Source organism: Gopherus flavomarginatus, chromosome 12, assembly GCF_025201925.1.
Source record: "Gopherus flavomarginatus isolate rGopFla2 chromosome 12, rGopFla2.mat.asm, whole genome shotgun sequence".
NCBI lineage: Eukaryota > Metazoa > Chordata > Testudines > Testudinidae > Gopherus > Gopherus flavomarginatus.
This window is the reverse complement of record NC_066628.1, coordinates 46869588-46893076: the sequence shown is the minus strand read 5'-3', so window position 1 is coordinate 46893076 and position 23489 is coordinate 46869588. Positions and strand designations below refer to the sequence as shown.

The window sequence follows — 23489 nt, the reverse complement described above, 5'->3', positions numbered from 1 at the left end:
AAAGCAAACGTCTGCCCAGTCTCTCCTACAGCACTCGCCCTTGGCTTGCTTTTGCTGGCTTTTTTAACGTCTCGTAGAAGATTGCACTGGGCTTTCCATTCTCCTCCAAGCACACAATGTCTCCGATTTATATATGGTGCTGCAAGGGTTTAAAAATCAGATACTGGGTACAATTTTCCAAAGCACCTAAATGACTTAGGAGCCTAAGCCACACTGAAAGTCAATGGGATTTAAGCTCCTAAGTGCCTACGGCCCCAAGATTTTCACAAGTGACTAGAGATTCTCAAAGGGGGCAGATTTTCAGAGGATGGGTGCTCAGCACTTTCTAACAATCAGGCCCCTCTAAGGTGTCCCAGGTTCAGCACCCAGAAGCTGAGGTACCCAAAATCACTAGCCACTTTGGCCAGATCACTTCTGAAAATAGGGCTGAGGTGCTTTTGAAAAATTCCCCAGTGGTGATTTTCTTCTCTAGTTCTTCTCTAGTTCCAATTCAAGTCTAGATCAGTATTTACCATGGGAAGGATGTTTCAGAGAACCATGTGTTAGGGGTGCCTGGGTAAGATTTACTGGCTGTGATAAATGAGAGGTCAGATGAGAGAACCAAATGGTCTTTCTGGCTTTAAACTCTATGCACCTCAATGTGCCATGAGCTGATGTTCTCAGCACACAACTGTCCGAGTCTAAACAAACGCCATCGGAAATAGTAGCGCCATAGACACTGCTTTAACCAACTCACCCAGGATCCATGGGGGTTTTGTCTTCTCTGATCAAGGGAACCTTTGTGAATCAGATTGTAAGTTCCTCAAGGGAAGGATCAGGTCTTTATACCTATCTGCATAGCAGAGTGCACACCAATGGTGGTGTATCAAAACAGACACCCCAGCCAGGGACATAGCCTAACTGTCTAGATGGCTGGGAGAAAAGACTCACAATATAGTCTAATCTTCTATCTTCTGTTATATTTTTTTAACAGATGGCCCATCACATCACAGTGGTCTCCCAGCCAAGTAAGTGTAAGTGCCAAGTAGGGGAAAGATGTAGGCAGGAATCCAGAATGCTGTACCTCTCGAAAGAGAGCACCATAGAAAGTGACTGTGAAGTGGCAGTCTACCGTCCTCATGGAGATGTCCAAGTCCATCAGTAACCTCTTCTGCTCCTGGCTATTAACTGTGGCTCGGATCCGCTGGAAGAGAGAGCGTTTTAGCACTGGCTGAGAGTCTCCCAGCTGCATGCTGTGTTTCACTCACATACGTGCACTCACAGCAGCTACATGAGGGGAAAACTCCACACAACGCAACACACTAAAGACCTGGCATTTACTCCAGATTCGAAATCATTTCCCCATTTCCTGGCTCTTTTTACAACTGAGAGGCACTGTGGTCATATGGAGAGCAGCGAACTGAGGGGCCAAATTCTAGGCTGGTGTAAACTGCCACCACTCCAGAGCTGTAGGAATTTACACTGGCAGAGAATTTGGTCCAGGACTCAGATCAGAGTGTATTGCAATTACTTGCCTCAGTCAGAGGGACTACAACAAAGATTACCCTATTTGCCCCCCAAAAATGTCATGTTAAATTGGAGATGGGATATATAAGCGGTGCACACAGAAACTCCTTTCATCTTTTTGTTCTGTTTGCAGTAAGAGACATTCATCTCTTTCTAAAGTTCTAATGCAGGAGGGAGGCAGAGGCCAAAGGAACAGTCCTTACACTTAATAGGGAGGTACAGCCTGTGGAGAATTCATCTCTTCGTATGCTGCGGTGCTTCTTCATCCACCCACAAGTCTTCTGGGATCTCCATGGTCTGCACATGCACATTAAAAGTGGGTCCTCTAAACTGTATGTGACCCTTAGGCTCCTGTTAAGTGGCCTGCAGTGCAAAACATGGATCCTCCTGACTTAATGGGACAAATTCACACCTGCTGTAGTTTGTTTTCCAACTAAGCCGGAGTGTATATCTCCGCTAAGAAAAGAAGTGTGCTTTCAAAACACGAGAGCTAAGGCATTTTAAAGTCCTAGGTGTGCAGATGAATAACTTGCCCTGCCTACACTAGGATTTTTAAACACGTCAGCTGTCACTTTTGAAAAACACACCTTTTTTCCAAGTGTAGATCTGGGTTTGAATTAGGCTTAATGTCCTGTCCATCTCAGCACCTGAGTTGTTCCATATGGAAAGAGTAAGTCCCTTGTCAGACTGGGCCTACTTGAGTGAAGGTAAGAGTGGAAGCTTATGTTGAGGACAGCCTGAAGGGTCAGCACACACAGAAAACACCTTAGGAGTCTCACTCTACCTTCACCGCCATGATCTGTGCGCTAGGCATGTGGCGCATCTTCTCCACCACCCCGTACGCACCTCGGCCCAGTTCAGAGATTGGCTCCAGGTCATCGGCCTTCACTTCAAAGTTCTGTGGGAGGAAAAGAGCCACAGTGAAAAAGGCCAAAGGCAACAGAACAGGTGCAACAGTTTTCCTCACCGAAGGCAGCATGGTCAGTGTGATAACGGAAGTCAGGAACTCCTAAGATCTAGGCCTTGCTTGAACACCAGTTCCCACTGGTGGTGCTGGGCAGATGACCTCTCCTCTCTATGCCTATCTCCCTATCTGTAAAATGAGGATAAGAACACTGACCCTAACTCCCAAAGAGTGCTGTGAGGATTAGCTAGTTAATGATAATTAACACAGGCCCCGGAAGAGGTATATCACTACAGTGGTGCAGCACTTACCTGTGTGACTAACTGCACCTCATATGGAAATGAAAGAGCTTTAAGAACGGACTATCCAACCTTTTCAGTTATATTTCCTAAATCTCATGGCAAAGAAAATCAAGCCAGTTCCCACTGCATTTGGTCAGTTTCACTTTCAGGTTCTCGGTGCTGCAACGGTCGTTGAAAACGCTGCCGAAAAATGCTGAAACAACTCTTCCCATGGGAATGTCTTTAAAAAAATAATCCAAGGAAGCATTTCCAAATGGTCTTAGGGTTTGAAAAGCTTGTGTCTACAAACCTGTATTGGGGCGAGATCGGAGCTGAGAGTGACACTTTAAAGCTTGGTAGATTTATTTTGTCTAGCGTTACAGATCGCTTTCTCTTGGCTTTGCCTAAAGGACAACTTTGTTTCGAGCTTTGCATTCTACCCTGCCCCTTCTTCTCTCTGACGCAATATTGTGCACGGGCTGTATTTTTGCTTCTTATTATTTTTGGATTTTGCAATATGTCTTTGCTACTCAAACCGGCTGAACGCCCCACCGCAGAAGTCAATCATCCTGCTGAAAGCGACTGGTTATAATGAACTGATTCACAGCACATAATCCCACACCACTTTCTGCCTGAGCAGCAGAAAAACTGCCGCCTGAAAAGTGCTGTCTGGAGAGGATTCCGAGAGCTTGGGCGCACACACTGCATTACTGTACAGCTTGGACACGGGCTGTTCGGTCACAATTACATTTACTGTAAAAATAGCCCTCACTAGCTTTTTTTGTGTCAACATGGATCCAGGCATCTTTTTCTGTCCAACACTGTGCCCGCTGTTTAGTGCAAACTCTTCTGAAACAAGCACTTCGCCTCTTTTTCAGGTAGTGTTCTTAAATTTAGCAGCCAAGTTAAAGGGAAAGGAACAAATAGCATACTCTAGGGAACACAACACAGCCTGTGGAAGAGGGGCATGATGAAATCATGTCCTAAAGGAACCTTGCAGGACAAATGCATTCTGGGAGAGAGACAGCTAACTCCTACCAGGGTACTGAATGCTAGCCAATCCATGGGAAGCCATATTAAATAAAAAGTTTGAGCTCTGTATTGTATGAGGGCATGCCTCTTTGCATGCTCCAGCACAATCTTGTTGCCTCCATGCAGAGATCCTTTTGGAATTCTCTCCCACTTTCTTGGGATTGTGGGTGTGAACGGCTTTTCTTGGCACAAGGGATCACTTTAGCAGCAGGTATTTCTTTGACCTGATGCTGGGCCATTGAGCTGCAGATCCTTCATCCCCGTTCCATCTCCCAGCCCCAGTGCTATGCCAGGGAAAATAAACATTCAAACTTAAAAAGAAAAGAAAGACAAACGCCGAATGACAGATATCGTAAAATGCTAATTAACTAATACATCACCTAATAAATTCACCGGCTGATGTTCAGTGGCAAGAGATAGTCCTAACCGATTTACTGCCTGGATTTATTAATGCTCCTGGGACATTTACGCTAATAAAAATAGCTGTTGCATATTCTTGTTTTCATGGAAAAATTTACAATGTGAAATGAAACTGGACTCTATGCCTGCTTTCCTCAGAATCTGATTCTGAGACAGGCTGACCTGTGCAGGTCAGAATCTTGGACATATACATTCATTGTAGCAGCACAGATGAAGAAAAGCTTCCGGTGTAAGAAAGGAGTCAAAAACTTTAGGGGGCAGGTTAAGTCAGCAGTAGATCAGACTGATTCTGATCTCCTGCTGGTAAAGGTACACCCACCCAGCATACTTTTAATGCAATATTTCAGCGATCCCATGTTCTGACAGCAAAAAAAAGATTTTGGATCCTCCTTACAGCCAGAGTTGACAATCCATGCTATAGCCCTGCAAGCTGTCGGGGATGACTGAGTTGGCTTGGATTATATTTCAGGAGGGGAGAGTAGGCTCTCTCCTCACTCATCCATTAGGCCTCCCAGTCAAGTGTCTTCAGAGTGAAAGCCAGAAGAGGTGTCCCTCACTGAAATGTCAAGGCTGAGCACTTGGGGAAGCTGTTTAACAGCATCTGGGGAGAGGTAAGGAACTAGGCTTTGAAGTTAACAGTCCAGCAAACAACAGTGGAAGTTCACACCTCAGCTGGAGCTAGGGACATTGTTCCTGGGGAATGAGTCAGTATCCAAGGGGAGGCAGGAAAAACGGGAAAGAAAACAAGCCCTATTTTCTGCTCCAGCTGGGGCTAGGAGAAAATGGCCATATGCAAGGTGATCAGGCTGCTTCCAAGAGCCCCAGGTCAAGTTGTGACTCAGCTCAGTTTTGAGGACTTCATGGTGCCTGCACACGTACATACTTGATCACTGCTCCCCTGTGTCCCACCTTGTGGGTCAATGATATCTAGGGCTGTTTTGAGGCGATTACACTTTACAGAGGAGCAATCAGCTTCTGGCCACTGAAGAAGCAAGAGCCCATTCGGTTTTCACTGGTGTGATGCAGGGAGGGCTGCTTTGACGATGAGAGTAGGTAAGAGAAATGGGAGCATCCTCGGAATCCGATGCCAATATGGAGGAACCCCTCTCGCCCCCAGACGAAAGGCTAATGAACAGGCCAGTCACACTTAATAGGCACATGGAGATTCCAAGCAGCGAATCTAGTTCTTTGCCAGCATTCTAGGCAGAGTCACTCCAGGAGGTCTGCATAATGCCCTCACTCAGTATCCCACATCAGGACCAGCAGGCGATCCTAGCCAATTAGTGTCATTGACTCCAGTCACAAGGAGATTGTCAGGGAAGTCTCTGGAGCCTTTGGGATCACCAGAGTTAAGATCATGCATTACTGCTAGCGGCTGGAGCTCCAGAAAACTCATCCAGCACCCTTCTGGGAAACTCTCAGCCTGCATCCAATTCAAGAGAATTTTAAAACCCTGCCTCAACTCCACGTCCATCTCTGGATGAGTTGGGCAGCACCCTGTGTGCTAAGTCCAGCAGCTGAGGATACAAGTGTTAACTCTGCAACTGAAGGAGGGCTTTGCTTTCGCAGCAAGGACGCCAAACAATGGTGCAAGGCCAGGCAGGTGGGTGTGATTAAACCAGGGCGGATACTCCAGTTATTAGAAGTGGTCACCAAGGCTCACACAGACCATTTAAAAAGTAAACTTCTCAGGCTGCATCCTCTTCACTTGTATTGATCCTGGTGGTGGGAGAATGAAGTAGAAGAAAACTACTAACATTACCCAGGGTTTAGCAATCGGCATCTTGCCCCTGACTACGTCACTATTAATCCTAGTAAGCGTGTGGTGTTGGGGGCAAGGGTTAAAGGGTGTTGCAAAGGGAAACGAGGCCACGCTCATTAAGCTAGATAATTCGCTGGAAGACCAAATGGAAGTCACCTCTGAGGCCTTCTCCACGGAAGAATTTGCTCTTATGGATGGCCTCTTGCTCGGCCATTCCCCTGGGCTGGCTTTGCAGAGCTGCTTTGCTCACAGGAGGAGCCAGACAGCCTCATATGTGAGCTCTGAGCCTGGCTGCTTTTTAACAGACGTGCTGACACAAAAGACCCCTCACACGCAACTTGATCTCACTTTCGGATTAGGCGAATAAAGACCGAGGCAGGTTCGATGAGCTGCGGCTAATGCCTCTCTAAATGATACGTAAACGTTTCAGCTGAGAGGCTGACACTGGCCACGGGGCACAGGCTGGGTTCTGATTGGTGGGAATCTGGTAGAACAGCACTGGGTCAAGAAGACTCACTAGCTAGTTTAGCTCTATCTGCATTGGGACCAAGCGCTTGCTGGCTACAACCTGGCTAAAGCAGCCAAGCTATGAGCATGACATCACACTTCTCATCCCTGTGCATCCATGGGGCAGGGCTGTTTCACCAAAACCTACAAGGCAGGGCAGGGAGGGGAATAACCTTAGGCCAGAACTAAAACCGGCTAAGAGGCTGCAGTGCTAAAGGGGACACCAATCGTACAGGTGCTTGAGGGTGCTTGGCTTATGGCCTTCCGCTTCAGAAACTTTAGATGCATGCTGATACCCACTGTAACTGCACAGCCTGGTTTGTATAACAATAATAACTATAATGATTTGCACTGTGAATTTGTGATAATGCCAAGGAGCCCAAGTCATGAATCAGGACCCCATTGTGCAAGGCGCTGTACAAAACACAGAACAAAGAGACTGTCCCTGACCCAAAGACTTTACAATTTTACTCTTGTTTTGCCAAACACACACCTGTAAGGAAACCACCATGAACCTACCTCCATCTTCTAAACCAGAGCGATATATAATGAAAGTTTAGATTCTGTAGAAAATTTTACAGCCCCCAGAAAACATGTATCCCCCTTCACACACACACATATAATCCCTGGTGCTACACTTTCTATACACTGAATGGTCTGAGCTATTTTCTGTCACACACGTATAAACAGGTACATAACATGCATTTCTACCTATTTCTCCAATTAACAATTTTACTGAAGATATGGCACTAGAGAGTATGTAATCCATGAACATTGAGTCTGAATGGATAAACAATACTTTCTGGATATTGCTTTTAAAATGTGTAATGATCCCATTCCTATGCACTGAACATAAACTTTTAATATAGTGGCACAGTGAAGATAAGATGATAAAGGTCTTATAAGCCAGAACAGTCTCTCTTTTTTGGAGGGGCAGGGGAATTAGCTGCTAAAGCACAAAAGATGGTAGGAAATGGAGAAACACGTGGCTTAGGGAGCACTGACAGCAAACGTCAGCGGTTTTATGGTTTAAAATGGTCAGGAAGACCTGCCCTAAACCTGATTTCAATCCTTCTTCACGTTCGGATTGCAGCATCCCTCCCACACAAGAACGAGGAATTATTTTTCTAAACATATTTTCGTAACTTAGTTCCTGACCCTGTGTACGCAAACACATATGAACTCTTTGGTTGCCATAGCTTGTAACTGTACCTTCTCGCCAATAGAGATGCAGGCTTTGGAGTCTAAATCTCTAGGGGGCCTGTGGAAGAGAAAGAAAAAAACAGTAGGCAGAAAGCACCAGTCACAGAGATGTTACACAGATAATATTCCAAAGAGACAAAGCCTTTCAGAGCCCCTAGTTCAGGGGCTATTGCCTTGTGGCTATGGGACTCTCAGTAACGGGAGATCTGGGGATAAGTTCCTCTCAAACTGATAGGACAGCAGCCCCGTGCAGCATATGCAGCAGTGTCACCCTGAGTAGCCAAGCTGGTTTCCTAGCCTTTCAGTACTATTAGATGTTGCCAAGGTTCCCAAAGTCACCCCAAAAGGTGCCAGGAAGAAAGCTGCTGGAGTTGGAATTTCACAAGCCTGCGTCCAATTCCAGTGCTAAGGAATTCAAAGAGAGACTCCCTTTGAGAGGCTGGGACTGGAACCAATTCCTGGGAAACACAAGAGAGGCAAAGAGAAGCAAATCCACCTTAGCCAGTTTACAGGACAGATTGAACAGGCAGAGAGGAAAAACGCAAGTCCAGTTTCACTTCTGTCTCGGAAGTAGAGTTTGGCCCCGAATGCACCTGGGGCTAAAAGGAGTTGGGGACTCTATGCTCTGGTTCAGGCCTGTCTCCATTTAGAAAGGGAAAATATTTTTCAATAGGACATGGCTGATTTTTATTGGCATGTTGTTTTCTTCCTCCCCTTCCCCTGATGAAGGAACATCCCCAGCGGAGCTTTTAAACAAAAACCAGAAGCAAGCGTTAAGCCCTAATGCACCAAACTGTGAAATACCCCTGGCCTCGGAGTTGTGGTTAAGTGTGGGTACATCTAAACTGCAAAAAACACCCAGCGGCAGTGAGTGTTTGAAGCTGGGTCAACTCGCTCAGGCTCACGGGGTTAAAAATAGCAGTGTAGATGCTGATGCTCGGGCTGGAGCCTGGGATCTGAGACCAACCTCCTTTCTGATTTCAAAGACCAGGATCCAGCCCATGTGGAAACCGTCTACACCGTGAATTTCAGCCCCGTACAGCAAGTCCCATGAGCCTGAGTTAGCTGCCCCAGGCTCTGAGACTTGCTGCAACAAGGGGCTTTTTTTGGAGTGTAGATGTACTCTCTGTCCTAAAGCATAAGGATTGATAGCCCATCTAACTGCTTACTACCTGACTCCAGGCAAAAAGGTTAACATCTTGTTATCCTCATCTCCTAGAACTGGAAGAGACCTTGAAAGGTCATTGAGTCCAGCCCCCTGCCTTCACTAGCAGGACCAAGTACTGATTTTTGCCCCAGAACCCTAAGTGGCCCCCTCAAGGATTGAACTCACAACCCTGGATTTAGCAGGCCAATGCTCAAACCACTGAGCTATCCCTCCCCCCAATGCTTACAACCAACGCTGTACAAAGCAGCCGTCCACTAACGCCAAGACCCCATGCACGTCAATTAGCATGGTCCCACTTCCCCTAAAATGATCATTACACAAAACTACATCTCCCAACAGTCCTGCTAAGGGAAACCTGCTCCATCTATGATTCTACAAGGCAGCAAGAATACAAATAAAGGCATCTAGAATGGGAATCCCAGCTCTGATTCCTCCACAGTCTCCGCAGTAACAGCTACCCCATCCGATTTACAGAGAACCCGAAGCTGCCTTCATTTATCTTACACCAACCCTTTCCAGGAATAGTTAAGACAAGGTGGGGGACAGTTCTCCTTCTCAGAAAAGGCTCCTCCTCCAGCAGGAGGTAAGGCATCGGGTCTATCTGACTAGAGAGAGATTTCTCAGATTTCTCCTTTCTGATGCTGCCTAACTGATTTAATGTATTAAAAACCACGGCGAGCACACTTTGAAAAGTCAGGCTTCCTGCTTGTACATAAGCTTGGGGAACCCAAGTAGAATTGCCCTGGAAAATCAAGGCCTTCTTGCCATCTCTTTACATTGTGGCCTCCGTGACCTGCTAATTGGCTGAGTAGGCTGGTCCCCTGGGGATACCGGGGCTGCTCCTTTGATCAGGCAGTTGAATTATGCTCTTAATAAAAAGCCAGTTGGGTTTTTTGTTGTTGTTTTTTTTTTTTTTAACTAATTTGTTTCTGGAATCTCATCAATGTCAAATTCCCATACGAGAGCACATAGTCACAGTATCTGTGTCTACTGAGTTAACTGGGGCTTTGGCGGCACTAGAAAAGCTTTGCTACTATAGCTATACCAGTATAGATGTACACTAGCCAACCTCTTCTAGTGCAGACACAGCTTATACACCTCTACCTCGATATAACGCCACCAGATATAACATGAATTCGGATAGAACGCGGTAAAGCAGTGCTCCGGGGGGGGGGGGGGGGGGGGGGGGGCTGCGCACTCTGGTGGATCAAAGCAAGTTCAATATAACGCGGTTTCACCTATAACGTGGTAAGAATTTTTGGCTCCCGAGGACAGCGTTGTATCGAGGTAGAGGTGTATCAGTAAAAGAGTACTTTTGCTGGGCTATCTCACACATATATTTCTAAGCAACATTACTATACCAGCAAATGTATCGAATATAAACCATCCAGGGATGAGCTCCAGGGATATTATAGTAGCAACTGTTCCAAGCAAGTAGAAAATACAGGGTCTCTTAAGAGAAACTTATACCTAAATTACTTTCCCGATGACCACAAGAGCATCAGCCTCAATTTTCATATTCCAGGGGGAGACGTGACATCCCTTCAGCTTAGGGCGACCAGACAGCAGGGGGTGGGGGGTTATAGGAGCCTGTATAAGAAAAAGACCCCAAAATCGGGACTGTCCCAATAAAATGGGGACATCTGGTCACCCTACTTCATCTGTTGGCCACATCATAGCCCAGAGCTCTCTCCCCCATGCAGCCAGCAGTTTCCCAAACATCGGTGTCTCTGACTTCAAAAAGCAAGGGGCTCCTCCTTCAGAGGATCAGCAGAATGAGCATGAGGAAGGGGCTGATGGATGGGATCAGATCACCTAGTGTGTTTCCATTTAGGCCTATCAGCTGAGCAGACCTGCCAATGCAAACAGATACCCAAGTCACACAGGATGGTGGGTGCTGCTGCTTTAATAATCACTCTTAACCTTCAAGGAGGCTGAGAAAGCCAAGCAACCCTCAGCTGTAGAGCTTGCCTGTACAGCAAATGGCACCCTAATAATACTGGGCACTCTCTTCTGATTGTGTTATTTGGGGCGTTATTTTCAACGCTTGTTCTTAACCATCTCAGGGAAGTTCTCTGACTCACGTTACGCAGCAGGACATAATGGTCCCTTCTGAGTCTATGTACTCATTCACGTAAAAGAAGTGACACCATCAGCTAAAATAAGACCCCCTTGTGTGCTTTTGACTGAGACACGCGACAAAGCAGTCCATGAAAGAGCAAATTAAATGGGAGGGTTCTAGCCCCTAAGTTTTTTGAGACTTACGTAGAGCTTGTCTGTGGTTGTTCAAATGCTTCTTTAGGAATTTTCAGCCCAGGGTTTCTCTTCTTGCCTATGAAACAAGAAAGAGGCAAAAGTAAAGACAGTTTGCTATGGGGGAGGGAGGTGTTAACCTCTGTGGTTATAATTGTAAAACAGGGCTTGTCTACCACAGTCGACCTTATTTAACAGAAACACCAGCTCAGTCTGGTGGTGCAGATTCAGGGCACAGAGTTCAAAATAGAAAGTTCCTTTGTTCAGCAAGCTGTGATCAGGCCTGCAGTTCGAGCTCCCACACTGGCACAGAATGCAGGCGACAGCTTAGGCAACGGGGAAGGCATCTCACCTTTTAAAGCCTTATCTACACTGGCTGCCATGTCTCCTGAACTAATTCAATTCAGACTGAAACCTATTCCAATATACCAGGTATAAATACCTATTTACCCTGTGCAAGCAGGGATAGAATCTTTTTAAACAGAGTTTGACAACACAGGGCCAGATTCTGATCTTATAGGCCCAGATCCTTGAAATTAATAGGACTTAGGCGCCTAAACACCTTTGAAGGTCTGGGTTATTTACACTAGCGTCAACCAGGATTAAGCACTGAAGTCAATGTAGCTATGTAAAATCAGCACAAATGAGAGTAGAATTAGGCTCCAAATATACAACAGAATTTGTTCACATTGGCCAGCTAAACCTTCCTTAAAGTGAGTTAACATGAATAGGATTAAAACCAAGTTCTAAAGCAATTTAAACAATCCTAGGGCCCAAGAGTAATTGAGTTCCAAACCAGAGGGTGACAGAGTCGGATGGACTAGGGAAATATAAGAACCTTTTTATTGCTAAACATATAGTCGCATTTCAGAGCGAGGTTCTGAATCCAGCGACAAAATAACCTGAGAACATAAGTCATGTCACCAAATCCCCAGGATAAACATACAGCTGCAGTTTGGGTGTGTTATAAAACACTTGGTCCCAAAAAAGCACAGCCACCTAATTTAGACTTTTTTAACCTAACAATTTACATCAATTACTGTCTTTCTTCAAACCTCTGTTTCTCTCCCTGTTCGCGACACTCTCCTTCAACCTTTTACATATAAGTGTTTCGGTTTATTTTCCTATGACACATTCTGCCATCGTGCTCTGACACGCAAGCCTATAAATACCTGTGAATTCCAGGGCTGCAGGGGCCACTGGGTTAAGATGCATGCTCACAGAACTGAAAATGACCCTTTTAAAGCAATTAGTCAACATTTTAACTGTAGATCTTTTTCGTCTCAGCTCTAACACACAAGATCAAGCCTGCTCAGTTTGCCACAGGCCATTCCAGCATGTAGCAGATGGTTGCAATGCAGCTTCATGGATAAAACATTTATTTGGAAACTACTGCACATATCTTGCTTTATATTATTAATTCTGATTATTTATTACAAACAATACTACAAACTTGCATTTGAAAAAGGCATGTTCTCTGCTCCACAGAGCTTCCAGTCTAAATATAAAAAGGCAAACAGAAGATAAGACCCAGCAGAACAGCTTAAGAGAGAGAGATTATTGAGAATAATGATGAATAGTTTTCAAACGTTTCCCAAGAGACATCAGTTGGTCTATAAGGAAGAGGGAAAATGGTAAAAACTAATGCAGAAGCTTCTGTAATTAGATTAGCAGAGTACCCCTAGCCATTACATCTCTAGTCTTCTTACTATTCTTAGTAGTATTATAATAGCAGCTAGAGGGTCCATCTAAGATTGGGGCTGTGCTAGGTACTGTACATATTGTTGCCACGACAGGCTGAGTGGTTAGCCAAAAATCCAGGCTTTTGCAGAGTTGTTTCCATTAGGCTGATAAATCAGTAACAGGAGTCAGGTATACTCTTGGTGTAATCTTGTTTATTTACAAAAAATATATATACAGTCCTGTTTCCTTGAACACAGCAGACATAAACAGCAATCAGCAGTTTCCTTCCTCAGAAATCTCCAAGCCTGCCACTCCAGCAAGTTCAGTGCCCAAAAAGCCCTGTCTCTCTGCCTCCTCTTAGGTCATCCTCACAATTCCACTCACTGGCTTTTTGACACAGCCTGCAACCTCTATCCTAGCCCCTGAACATGCAATCAGGGAAACCCCATGAGTTCTGCCATGTGACTTCATACCTGGGGCTTGGAACACCCATTGACTTTGATGGGTCTGTGACTGCCTATGGTCTCCATTTAGATTGGAAGCTCTTTGGGGCAGGGATTCCCTCTTAATATTGTTGTTGTGAAAGGTGCTAATGGTGGGGGAAGGGGAAGCTTGATTCCAAAGACAGAGTGTAAGAATCCCAGCTTCCCAGCCCTGTATTACAGATAGGGAACTGAAACGAGATGATTTGCCCCAGGTGATAGAAGGAGTCTATGGGACAGTAAGAAATTGGACCCAGTATTCCACAGTCACATCTCAGCCTCTTAACCATAAGCAGGGCCCTACCAAATTCATAGCCATGAAAAACGTGTCACGGACCATGAAATCCGGTCTCCCCCTGTGAAATCTGGTCTCGTGTGTGCTTTTACCCCATACTATACAGATTTCACAGGGGAGACCAGCGTTTCTCAAATTGAGGGTCCTGCCCAAAAAGGAGTTGCAGAAGGGTCATAAAGTTATTTTAGGGGGGTTGTGGTATTGCTACCCTCGCTTCTGCATTCGGCGGCTAGAGGGGGGCAACTGCTGGCTGGGTGCCCAGCTCGGAAGGCAGATCCCAGACAGCAGCAGTGCAGAAGTAAGGGTGGCAATACCATACCATGCTAACGTTACTTCTGTGCTGCTACTGCCACTCTCCAGCTGCCCAGCTCTGTCAGGACCTCTATAATTACACCACCATGAAATTTCAGATTTAAATAGTTGAAATAATGAAATTTACCAGTTTTAAATTCCGATGACCATGAAATTGACCAAAATGGACCGTGAATTTGGTAGGGCCCTAACCATAAAACCATCTGCCTTCTTCTGGTTTGCTTCTTCGTCTTCATCTTGATCATCTACCCCAGTGTTTCTCAACCTTTCTGATACCAGGGACCGGCTTGCTGCCTTCCTGAACTGCGTCAGGGAAATCTCAGGGACAGGCACCGGTTCACAGACAGGGCATCGAGAAACACTCTATCCTATCCTCTGCTGCTGCAAAAACACTCACAAATTGGTCTACTTAAAAGTGAAAACAAGTACAGATTCTTACCCATTTTTGTTTTGTATCCTGCATTAATTTACTTGCAGAATCACACATGTTGTACCAATATCTCAGTATAGTAGATGTCAAGCAGTTCTGAGAGGATGGAAATTAACCCAATGGAAATTAACCTAATTTGAGCATGAACGATAACAGACTGTACAGAATTTAATCTTATCTTGGTTCACCAGTGGTGTCAAAGGAAGAACAAAGTAGCAAAATGCCAAACTCAAATGAATATGAAAAGACTTTCCGCCTTCTGCTGAAATATATTCTGCATGTTTTGAGTTTATTTTCCTTGTCTTTCTTAAGAGAATACAACATTTTGAAACTCTGCCATTTTTTGAAGCACAATCTGTTCCCTTAACAAAGCTGCCAAGACATGGACCTAGTTTAACATTAAAGCATCAACAATGATCAAAAAGAAAATATGGATCTCACGGTGGCATTGGGAGAGGTGGAACTGCAGGGTGGAATTAAACCAGCAGCAATTCACCCTCATAGCACCAAATTCCCCGTAGTATTAGTATGTGAAACAAAACAACAACAAATACATCACACACCACATTTCACCTCATGGTTATTTAATGAAAGTCCCTGGCCGTAATCCGGCAATTTTATGCCTCTCAGCTGAATCAGACAAAGTTTCTTCGCTCCTTTTGTTACAACATGCAAAGTGCTTGATCTCTGGAGCATTCTGGAGTGCTGTGCCCGCAACAGGGTGTCTAGAGTGCAGTATGAGCAATCTGCCTTCCAGCCTTTGGAAACACTCACTTGAATCAGATGACGTTTCATTCTGACGCACCCAAGAGTCACTATTTTTATATGGATACGAAGTGTCATGCTTGATTTATCCCAGTAGCTACCACCAAACAAGACGGTTCAGCAATGCAGGGAGAGACTGGATAGCACAGAGATTGCTAACAAGGAGCCTGATCCAATGCCCAGGGAAGTCAGTGGAAAACCATCCATTGATTTTTATTATTATTTGTATTATAGAAGCATCTAAGGCCCTCAGCCAAGATTGACGTGAGCACTGTACAGACACATAGCAAGAGACAGTCCCTGCCCAACGAGCTTGTAACCTAAATATACCAAAGGTGGGAAGGAAAACAGAAGGATGAAGAGATTTGCCCGAAATCCAACAGCAGATGAGTGGTACTGGGAATATAAACTAGGTTTCCTGGGGCCCAGTCTACAAGACCATGTTGTTTTCATTATGCTGAAGCGGTTTTAGATCAGACCCAGGATAAAAGGCCTTTAGGCCACGGGTTTGAATCTAGCCCAGGTTATCAATCAGCCACCAATAGTTGTTTCCACCAAATGTGTGGGAGGAGTTGGGTGGCTCTTAGCCCAGTCCCTCCTGGACAGAACCCATCTTACATTAGCTGGCATCTTTTTATCAGTCTCAAGAGAGCGGATACGAAGTGAGTGAGCCAGGGAAACTGACTGACTAACCCCCTGAGGCGCTTTCTATAAAAACCACACTGTCCTTTTCCCAGCACTAAATGCACTTTAGATGAAAAGAAGTAAAAGATGCAAAGCTACAGAGTTAGTGGCTGGTGTCCGTTCCACTTGAGTGCAATTCACTAACTCTATGCTTGCGATCACCTCTCTCTGTTAGCTGATCACACCCAGGATGAGACTCCTGCTTATAGACAGCTAAAAGAGCAACTCGATAGGAAGGATGTATTCTACTGTACTTACAGTTTGCAGGGAAGAGTAATATGTACAGGAGATAAAGATCTAGGGCTATCTGGCTTTTAGGCAATTTTAAAAACATGAAGTTTGATGCAGCCTGGTACACACCAAAAGAAAAAGAATTGTTCTGCAGCATACTCGTATGAACCAATATTATTTCCAGTACAGTAGTAACTAGAATCAGGGACTGGAGTGCATTGTGGGAGCACTGTACAAAAATGGAGTGCAGACGTGGTCCCTGCCCCAAACTGCTTGCATCCTTGGTTAAGGGCAAGAGTATTGTCAACTCCAAGCAGCCAAAAGGCATAAAATTGGCTTTAAAATAATCAGATTTCAAACAAATATATCAATAAATAAGAAAGGGCGTGTCCTTTTCTTACCCTTCTGGTTTCCAAGCATTCAGTAAGAATGGCTTGTGTCTTGTAGGAAGGGCATGAACAGAATTTTTTTCAGGGTTTTGTGTTAGCCCTGCCAAGGCTGGGAAGACAATGGGATAAAGAGAACTGAGCCTTTTACTTAACAATGTACTTCATGAAATGCTTAACTTTAAGCATGTGCTTAAATTATCTTCATCCTGTAATGCACTTCAGATAGTGCTTAAGTACTTTGAAGTGGTTGGAGCCTAGAGGCAGAGAAATCACTGCCTTAAAAATGTGGTGTTTTACCAGAGAAATCCAGGTGTGTGGACAGTAATAGGCCAAGATGCTGCAAAGTTGTTTAGTTGTTAAGGCTATGAGTGTATGAACCACTAGTGCTTCTTCTTTGGGCTTTTGTCTTTCTTTTAAATCAGGGGCATTGAGTAAACCACAAACTGGGGGTGGGAATGAAGTAAGGGCTAAAACCAAAATTATTAGTATTTTTCCTCTAGGATTTAAAAAAAACAAACAGATTGAATGCTTCCCTTTGAAAGTCTTGAGCGCCATTCCCAGGGGGAAGAAAAATACAATCTCATTCATTCAATAGTCTTGGTAATCTGGTTCCAGAGTCCAGCAATTTGCTGTAGGCTGACTGGTGGAGATGACTGCTGCCTGCCCTTTCAAGTGGTGGGTTGGTTTTTTTTGTTTGTTTGTTTTTCTAATATTCACCTAACTTTACTGTTTCACAGAAAAATAAAGGAAACCTAACAGAGAACAATATAGTTGTGTAGAATGGAAGAACAGAGGAGTTTGTTACCCACAGACACTGAGACAGAAAATAAACAGTTGCTCCTAAAGAGAAATCCTGTATGCCAGCCTCCAGGCATTTCATTGTGATCTAATCCAAAGTAAATGGTTTCTTGCTCCAAAATGCTCCTGTTTCCTTCAGAGGATATTAGCCAGTTCTGTCTCTGCCACAATTTATTATTAAAGCCAAATTCAATAGGCGTGACAATGTTCTGCTATTTAGCATAAGGGTCACTGGTAAAAGGTCACAGGAAGAGGAAGGTCTGTTTTTACTCCTCCCTCTCTACTAGGATTGGAGGGAGGGTTATCTAATAACTAGGAGCAAAGAGACCTGCTGGTTTCTATATGTGGCTCTGCTTCTGATTTTATTCAAAGTACTCAGGGACAAATTCTTTTCCTGTGATCAATAATACCTTCCTGTGCAAAGAGTTCTGCTGACATCAGGCCAATGGCAAACTTCAGATAGAAGAATAAATACTTGGCACTGGTCCGGGGTCTTCAACCCAAGACTCTGAAAGCACTTCACCAACATTGCTTACGTAGGGCTCCCAGGTGGCAGGGATGTATTATTGTTCTTCTTGTTTCACAGAAGGCGAACTGAGGTTTGGAAGGGGTAATATACCATCCCAGTGTGAGCTTAGGGGAGTGGCAGAGCTAAGGACAGACCCAAGATAACCTTCATTATTAATTGTATTACAACAGAGCAGAGGCTCCTGAACTTTTTACTGTGCCTTCCCTCCTCCATGGGAGTAACATAACAGCTCCCCCAAAACTCCCACCCATCGGGGGCAGAAAGTGACTTACTGAAGAGAGTGGGTAACATGCCCAGGGGCAGCAGCAGGCTCCTGCAAGCTCTGGAGGGTTTAACATATGCAGGGCTGTGACTGACCGGGCATCTGGGCCAGTGCAGGGCAGCACCCAGGAGCATGCATAGGAAATCCCCAGTGGCCAGGCTGCTGCTGGGATGGGGCTGGGCAGCTGGAGACTCCCTGCATGCTTTCCCTGCGGCTACCCTGCTTTGACCAGGTCAGCCACAACCCTACACCCTACCAGGTGCCTCGATAAGCTCATCACACCCCACTGTTTGAAAACGAATGCAACAGAGCCAGGAGGCCCCAGCTGAGATCTGGGCCCCTTTGTGTTAAGTGCTGTATAAACATCCAGTGAGAGGCTGTCCCTGCCCCAAAGAGCTTACAGCCTAAATAGGTAGGACAGACAGAGAGCAAGAAGGGGAACAGAGGTGCAGCGACTTGCCCATGGTCTCAGAGCAAGACAGTGGCAAAGCCAGGAACAGAACCAGGTCTCCTTCCTCCCAACCCTGTGCCCTGCAGGATTGATCCTGCACCAATCACGTCAATGGGAATGTTTCCACTGACTTAAAAGGGAACAGGATCTAGCTGTGGCAGGGAAGAGAGCTGCATAGACACAGAGATTAATTTAGCGACAACAGACCCAACTGGGTGTCTGAACAGCCTGGGGGCGGAAGCAGGAGGCGGACTGCTAATTTTGAGTTAAGCAACTGAATAGGGCATGTCTTCACGTAATGAATCATTCATTCCCTTGGGTATTTGAATTGTGTGCTGTATGTGGCCTATTTCACTGGACCCATTTCAGTAAACCGTGCAATAAAGGATTCCTGGGGAGGAGGCAAGTGAGTTTGCTGGGTCAGCTCCCACCATAGACCTACTCCCCCAAAACCCAGCAAGCTGGCAGCTAATCTGGACACCTGGTGCCTGAGTGCACACCCACAGAGGCTTTTAATAACCAGCTCACATGTCTCCAGTACCCCTTCAACCCTGAATACTTTGCAAACAAGCTTGACCCAGCATCACCTATGGGAGCTGAGCAGATAGCAGTGCAATGCCCTGTTTAATTCTATCTGACAGCGTCAGAGCAACTGTGTCCAGCCAAGGCTGCAAACCATGCACTTCCAGAGGACTGTTCCCGCAGTCCTTACACAGGCAAAGCTCCCATTAACAAAAGCAGCTTTATTGAGGCCAAAACCTAGACTCCCACCTCTCTTTAGATCGTGGCTGTATATGTGGCCCGTGCTAAACTGGAGAGCAGGCAGAAATCCTGCTCTCCTGGCACTTCCCAGATTAGGAGACTTGCATATTTTGGTAGCACTGCCCATTATGCTGAGCAGGAGAGCAGTGGCACCGCGGCAAAGAACCATCGCTCCCTAGCTGCGCTCTCAGGTCACCTAACACAGAAGCATATGTTGCATTATTAATATCCTGGCTGTCCTTTTAGAATGGTCCAGGAAGCAATGAGTATCACTTTTAATTAAGGAAAATGATTACAGATCATCTGGCAGGTTTACCACTGATGCAAACAAATGATTGCAGGTTAACACACACAAGGTAACAGACAACAGCTTCTTTGTGCACATACAAGAATTCAGCTGTTATTTGGCAGGTGCTGTACTTGTCTGTTCCGTACATCCACATACATTTAACTCAAGCAGCTGCACATCAGCCACTTGTCAACAAAAAGAGTGAAAAGCATTTAATTCATCCCATGTCTCTCCCCCAGAAATTCCCCCCAACTGAGGACATTCACTCCAAGTCTAAGAGGAGTGGGAAGGCATGTTATGTTGCCTGAATTCAAACTTTTACCACCCTTAGACTAAACAGTCACTGAGTAAAGACCCTTTCTGCTTCCCAGCCAAGTCTTTGGATTTAAAGATTTAAACTAAGCAAAGTACATATTAAATGCACCTTCTCAGAGAGGAATGTCACTTCCTGGGCTCCTGATGGCTTGGCTCCTCCATGTGAATTTTCACAAGCTTGCTGCATTTCGGCTGAAATGCAAGCTATGCCCCCAATCAACAAGAACAGAGATGGAGGCAAACTAGTGACTTCTGGTCACTTCCCTAGCACAGATCTAGTTTCCAGGCTGTGATTTCCCCCTGCCGTTTGTTCAGGTCTTTCTGGTGCGGCTACAGGGCAGCATCATACCACCAGTGCCTTCTCTCCCACATCTGCCCTGCTTTCTCATGTGTCAGCATTTCCTTCTTCTCCAGCTCTCCCTCACTCAGACTTTGGCTGGGTGATAATCTTTGGCCTGTGTTACACAGAAGACTAGACTAGGTGGTTCCTTCTGGCTTTAAAATTTCAGCTGGTGTAAATTTATAGCTCCAACTACTTCAAGTGAACAACCACCATCTAGACAAGTTGATGACCAGGGCCTTGTAGATCTAGGAGAACCATTTTTCAAGCACCACTGACCTCTAAGCTCTTGAGGGCTAGAACTATCGGGATTTTGTATTTCAATAGCACCTGACAAACCCAGCTACAAGGTGTGCGTTTCAGTGGTATGGCTGTAGCGGCACAGCTGCGTCACTACAACGTACATAGTGTAGCCACAGCCTCAGTAAGATACAGGCAAAGCTGTCAGAATGCAAGAACATTCTAAGCACAATTAAAGCTTCAGTCAAGAGAAGAGCCAAAGAGAGCTAGATTTTATTTGTATCACTGAAATATAGCTAAGAAGCTCTCTCCTTAGTCCTGTCAATAAATACAAGCTGCCAAGTGTTAGTGCCTGGCTGTCTCTGTATTAAGAGTTGGAATGAAAAACACTCCAGTGGGCTAATGATGAGCCAGAAAGCTCATTACTGAAACCCAGATTGGGATAAAGACAGGAGGGCTCCATAACAGCATTAGAAGTCTTGTGCAACCTTGCGGTGAACAAACTGACATGGGCTCAGGGTATGGCTACACTCGAAACTTCAAAGCGCTGCCGCGGGAGCACTGCCACGACAGCGCTTTGAAGTGTGAGTGTGGTCGCAGCGCCAGCCCTGGGAGAGAGCTCTCCCAGCGCTGCACGTACTCCACATCCTCATGGGGTTTAGCTTGCACTGTTTACACTGGCGCTTTACAGCGCTGTATCTTGCAGCACTCAGCGAGGTGTTTTTTCACACCTGAGAAAGTTGCAGCGCTGTAAAGTGCCAGTGTAGCCACGGCCTGAGTCACCTAAGATCTTAAGTGCATACTGGCACCTCTGCCAGAATGGGTAACTTCCTAACTTCACCTAGGAGTGAGCGGTGACTCAGTGCAGCTAGGAAAGGTCTGTCCCCTAAACCTGGTCTACAGACTCTCTTACATTGCTATGACTATGGCAGGAGGAGGAGGAGGAGGAGGAGGGGCAAGGTTAACAACAGTTATACCAGTACTACCCCTAATGTGGATGCAGCTATACTGTTATAAAGCCATCTTACACTGGTACAGGTTATTCCCCTTCCTGTGCAGGAATAAACTACCAGTAGAAGCGTTTTATACCAGTATAGCTGCATCCATGGGAGTAAAGCTGTACTGCAGCGATCGGCAACCTTGCGTAACCCAGGGAGCGTCTGTATAGTGCAAAAGACCCCCAAGGAGGTGGGTTGTAACAGCAAGTGACACAGCCCTTCATTGCCTGGAGGATTTTACCAGGGGAAAAAAGCCCGAGATGGATCAGAGGGAGGTGCTCAGATAATACAGTGATGAACCTACACAGAATAGACTGTGGGATTCAAAGGATTTCCTGTTGCTGCTTTTTATTAATGTCTCTCCTCACTGTCTGCAGTAACACTTTGGAAGCTGCAAACTGAAATCAGTTTCCTTAACAACTCACTCATCGTTGCAGGGCTGCTCAGAGGAGTAGGGGACATTGCACTTAATGTTATTGCAGGGCTACTTGCAAATGCTGGGCTTCCTTGTACTAGTTTCCTCTGTTATCACAGGGTTGCTGGCCTGTGCACATTGGCTTATTGGAGGGCAGCTGGCATGTGCTTGCCTGCACAAGCTGGTTCTATTGTAGGATTGCTCTTGCGTGCTGGACGGCATGCACTGGCTTAGAATTGTAGCTTTGCTCTTGAGTGCTGGGTTACATACACCAGCTTATCATCTCTTAGTTTCCTTACAGGAAACAGCATTAAAACACTTGAGTGGCGGGAAGCAGGGGAGGGGAGAGAGCTTTAAGAATGTCATAGACTTTGCCAATATATAAGAAATCAAAGGGGTGGTGACATGCCAGGCCTTGGTGCTCAGACATGTCTAGGGAACAGCTGCATTTGCTCTATTTCTAGTCCTCATCTGGTGTCAGTTTGTGTAGCTCAACTGACTACAATAGAGCTCCACAGACTTTACCAGAGATGCTTTACACCAGCTCAGGATCTGTCCCTTATGCATCCCTCTCTAACACCAGGCTGTGAAATCCAGGCCATGCTGAAGTCAATGGCAAAACTCATGCTGAATTCAATGAGGCCAGGGTCTCTCTCTCAAATACTTAATGAGAAGAAAGTGGCATCAGATCCAGAGTTTAGAAGATTTTTATTTTCCACTTGGCCTTAAGTCCAGACAGAGTAGACAAAGGACTCTCTACATGGGGACCTTCACACCAGGAAAAACAGCAAAGCAGTGGTACATCATGCGGATGAACTAGGACAAGTCCACGTTACAAATAAATTTGACCTAATTTACGTCGGCATACATCCACTGTAGTAATTACTTCATTTATGCATGTCTACACCTTGCTTCTTCAGTCAGCGGTGCACATCCTCGCCAGGAGCACTTGTGTCAATTCTCCTGTCAGTGTGGGGCATTGTGGGCCAACTCTTGAAAGCCAATAACTGAGATAAGCAACCTAGTGTCTACACGATACTGAGCTGACCTGACTACATTGACCTTGACTCAACTCCACTTCCACAAGCAGCGTAGAGTCGGCATAGCAAGGCAGTTACACCGGCAGGAGTGAAATTTAAGTGCAGACACTTACATAGTTAGTTGACGCAAGGCTACTTACGTTGACTTAACTTTAGTACAGATCCAGGCCTACGTTTCATTCTGCGGTTACTCGAATTCAGCAAGCTCCTCACTTCGGGAAGTCAAAGTAAGGCAGAGTCAATTGGTCTGGGGAGTGATTCTTTCAAGGACTGTATGAATAGTTCCTAAACTGTTTGGTGACACAGTTAGTAACTACACTGTAACGCCAAAGGTTGAGCAAACCTGTTGCTGCTTACTCCGGGACCTGTCAATCTCGCCGTGCTGCAAGCCACCTCTCAGGGGTTCAATTGTCACAATGTTCTACCCCCTCCATGACTCAATCCTGCAACCTGTAATAAACTCTGCACAGGAGAGCCCCCAAACTAAAATAACAGGAGTGTTGCAAAGAAGGATTGAGGTGCACTGGATGAACGGTGGGGAAGCTCATGCAGTCTCTGCTCTGATCAAGCCAGTTCCACGTGGACTGCATTCCTCAGAGGGTCCGACTGCTGAGCCTCCTGGCAAGCTAGTTGGCCCACAGTCAAACATACAAAAATGAGATAAAATGATCAGATCCCCTTAACTTGGAGTTATGTCAAATGAAGTAATTCAATACAAAATATAAGCCAACTCTAATAAACCA

General features: G+C 45.5%; 1 protein-coding gene across 3 annotated transcripts in view; it reads right to left on the bottom strand.

The window, feature by feature from the left end:
* The window catches only part of MAP2K6 (mitogen-activated protein kinase kinase 6), a 74607-nt gene that overhangs the window by 21823 nt on the left and 29295 nt on the right, over window positions 1–23489 (bottom strand). For all 3 annotated transcript variants that reach the window (XM_050920998.1, XM_050920997.1, XM_050921001.1), the window contains exons 2-5: window positions 11049–11115; window positions 7625–7673; window positions 2291–2404; window positions 1064–1183 (exon numbers count right to left, since the gene is read on the bottom strand). In XM_050920998.1, the coding sequence (XP_050776955.1) occupies window positions 1064–1183; window positions 2291–2404; window positions 7625–7673; window positions 11049–11115 (350 nt within the window). The remainder of the gene's footprint in view (window positions 1–1063; window positions 1184–2290; window positions 2405–7624; window positions 7674–11048; window positions 11116–23489) is intronic.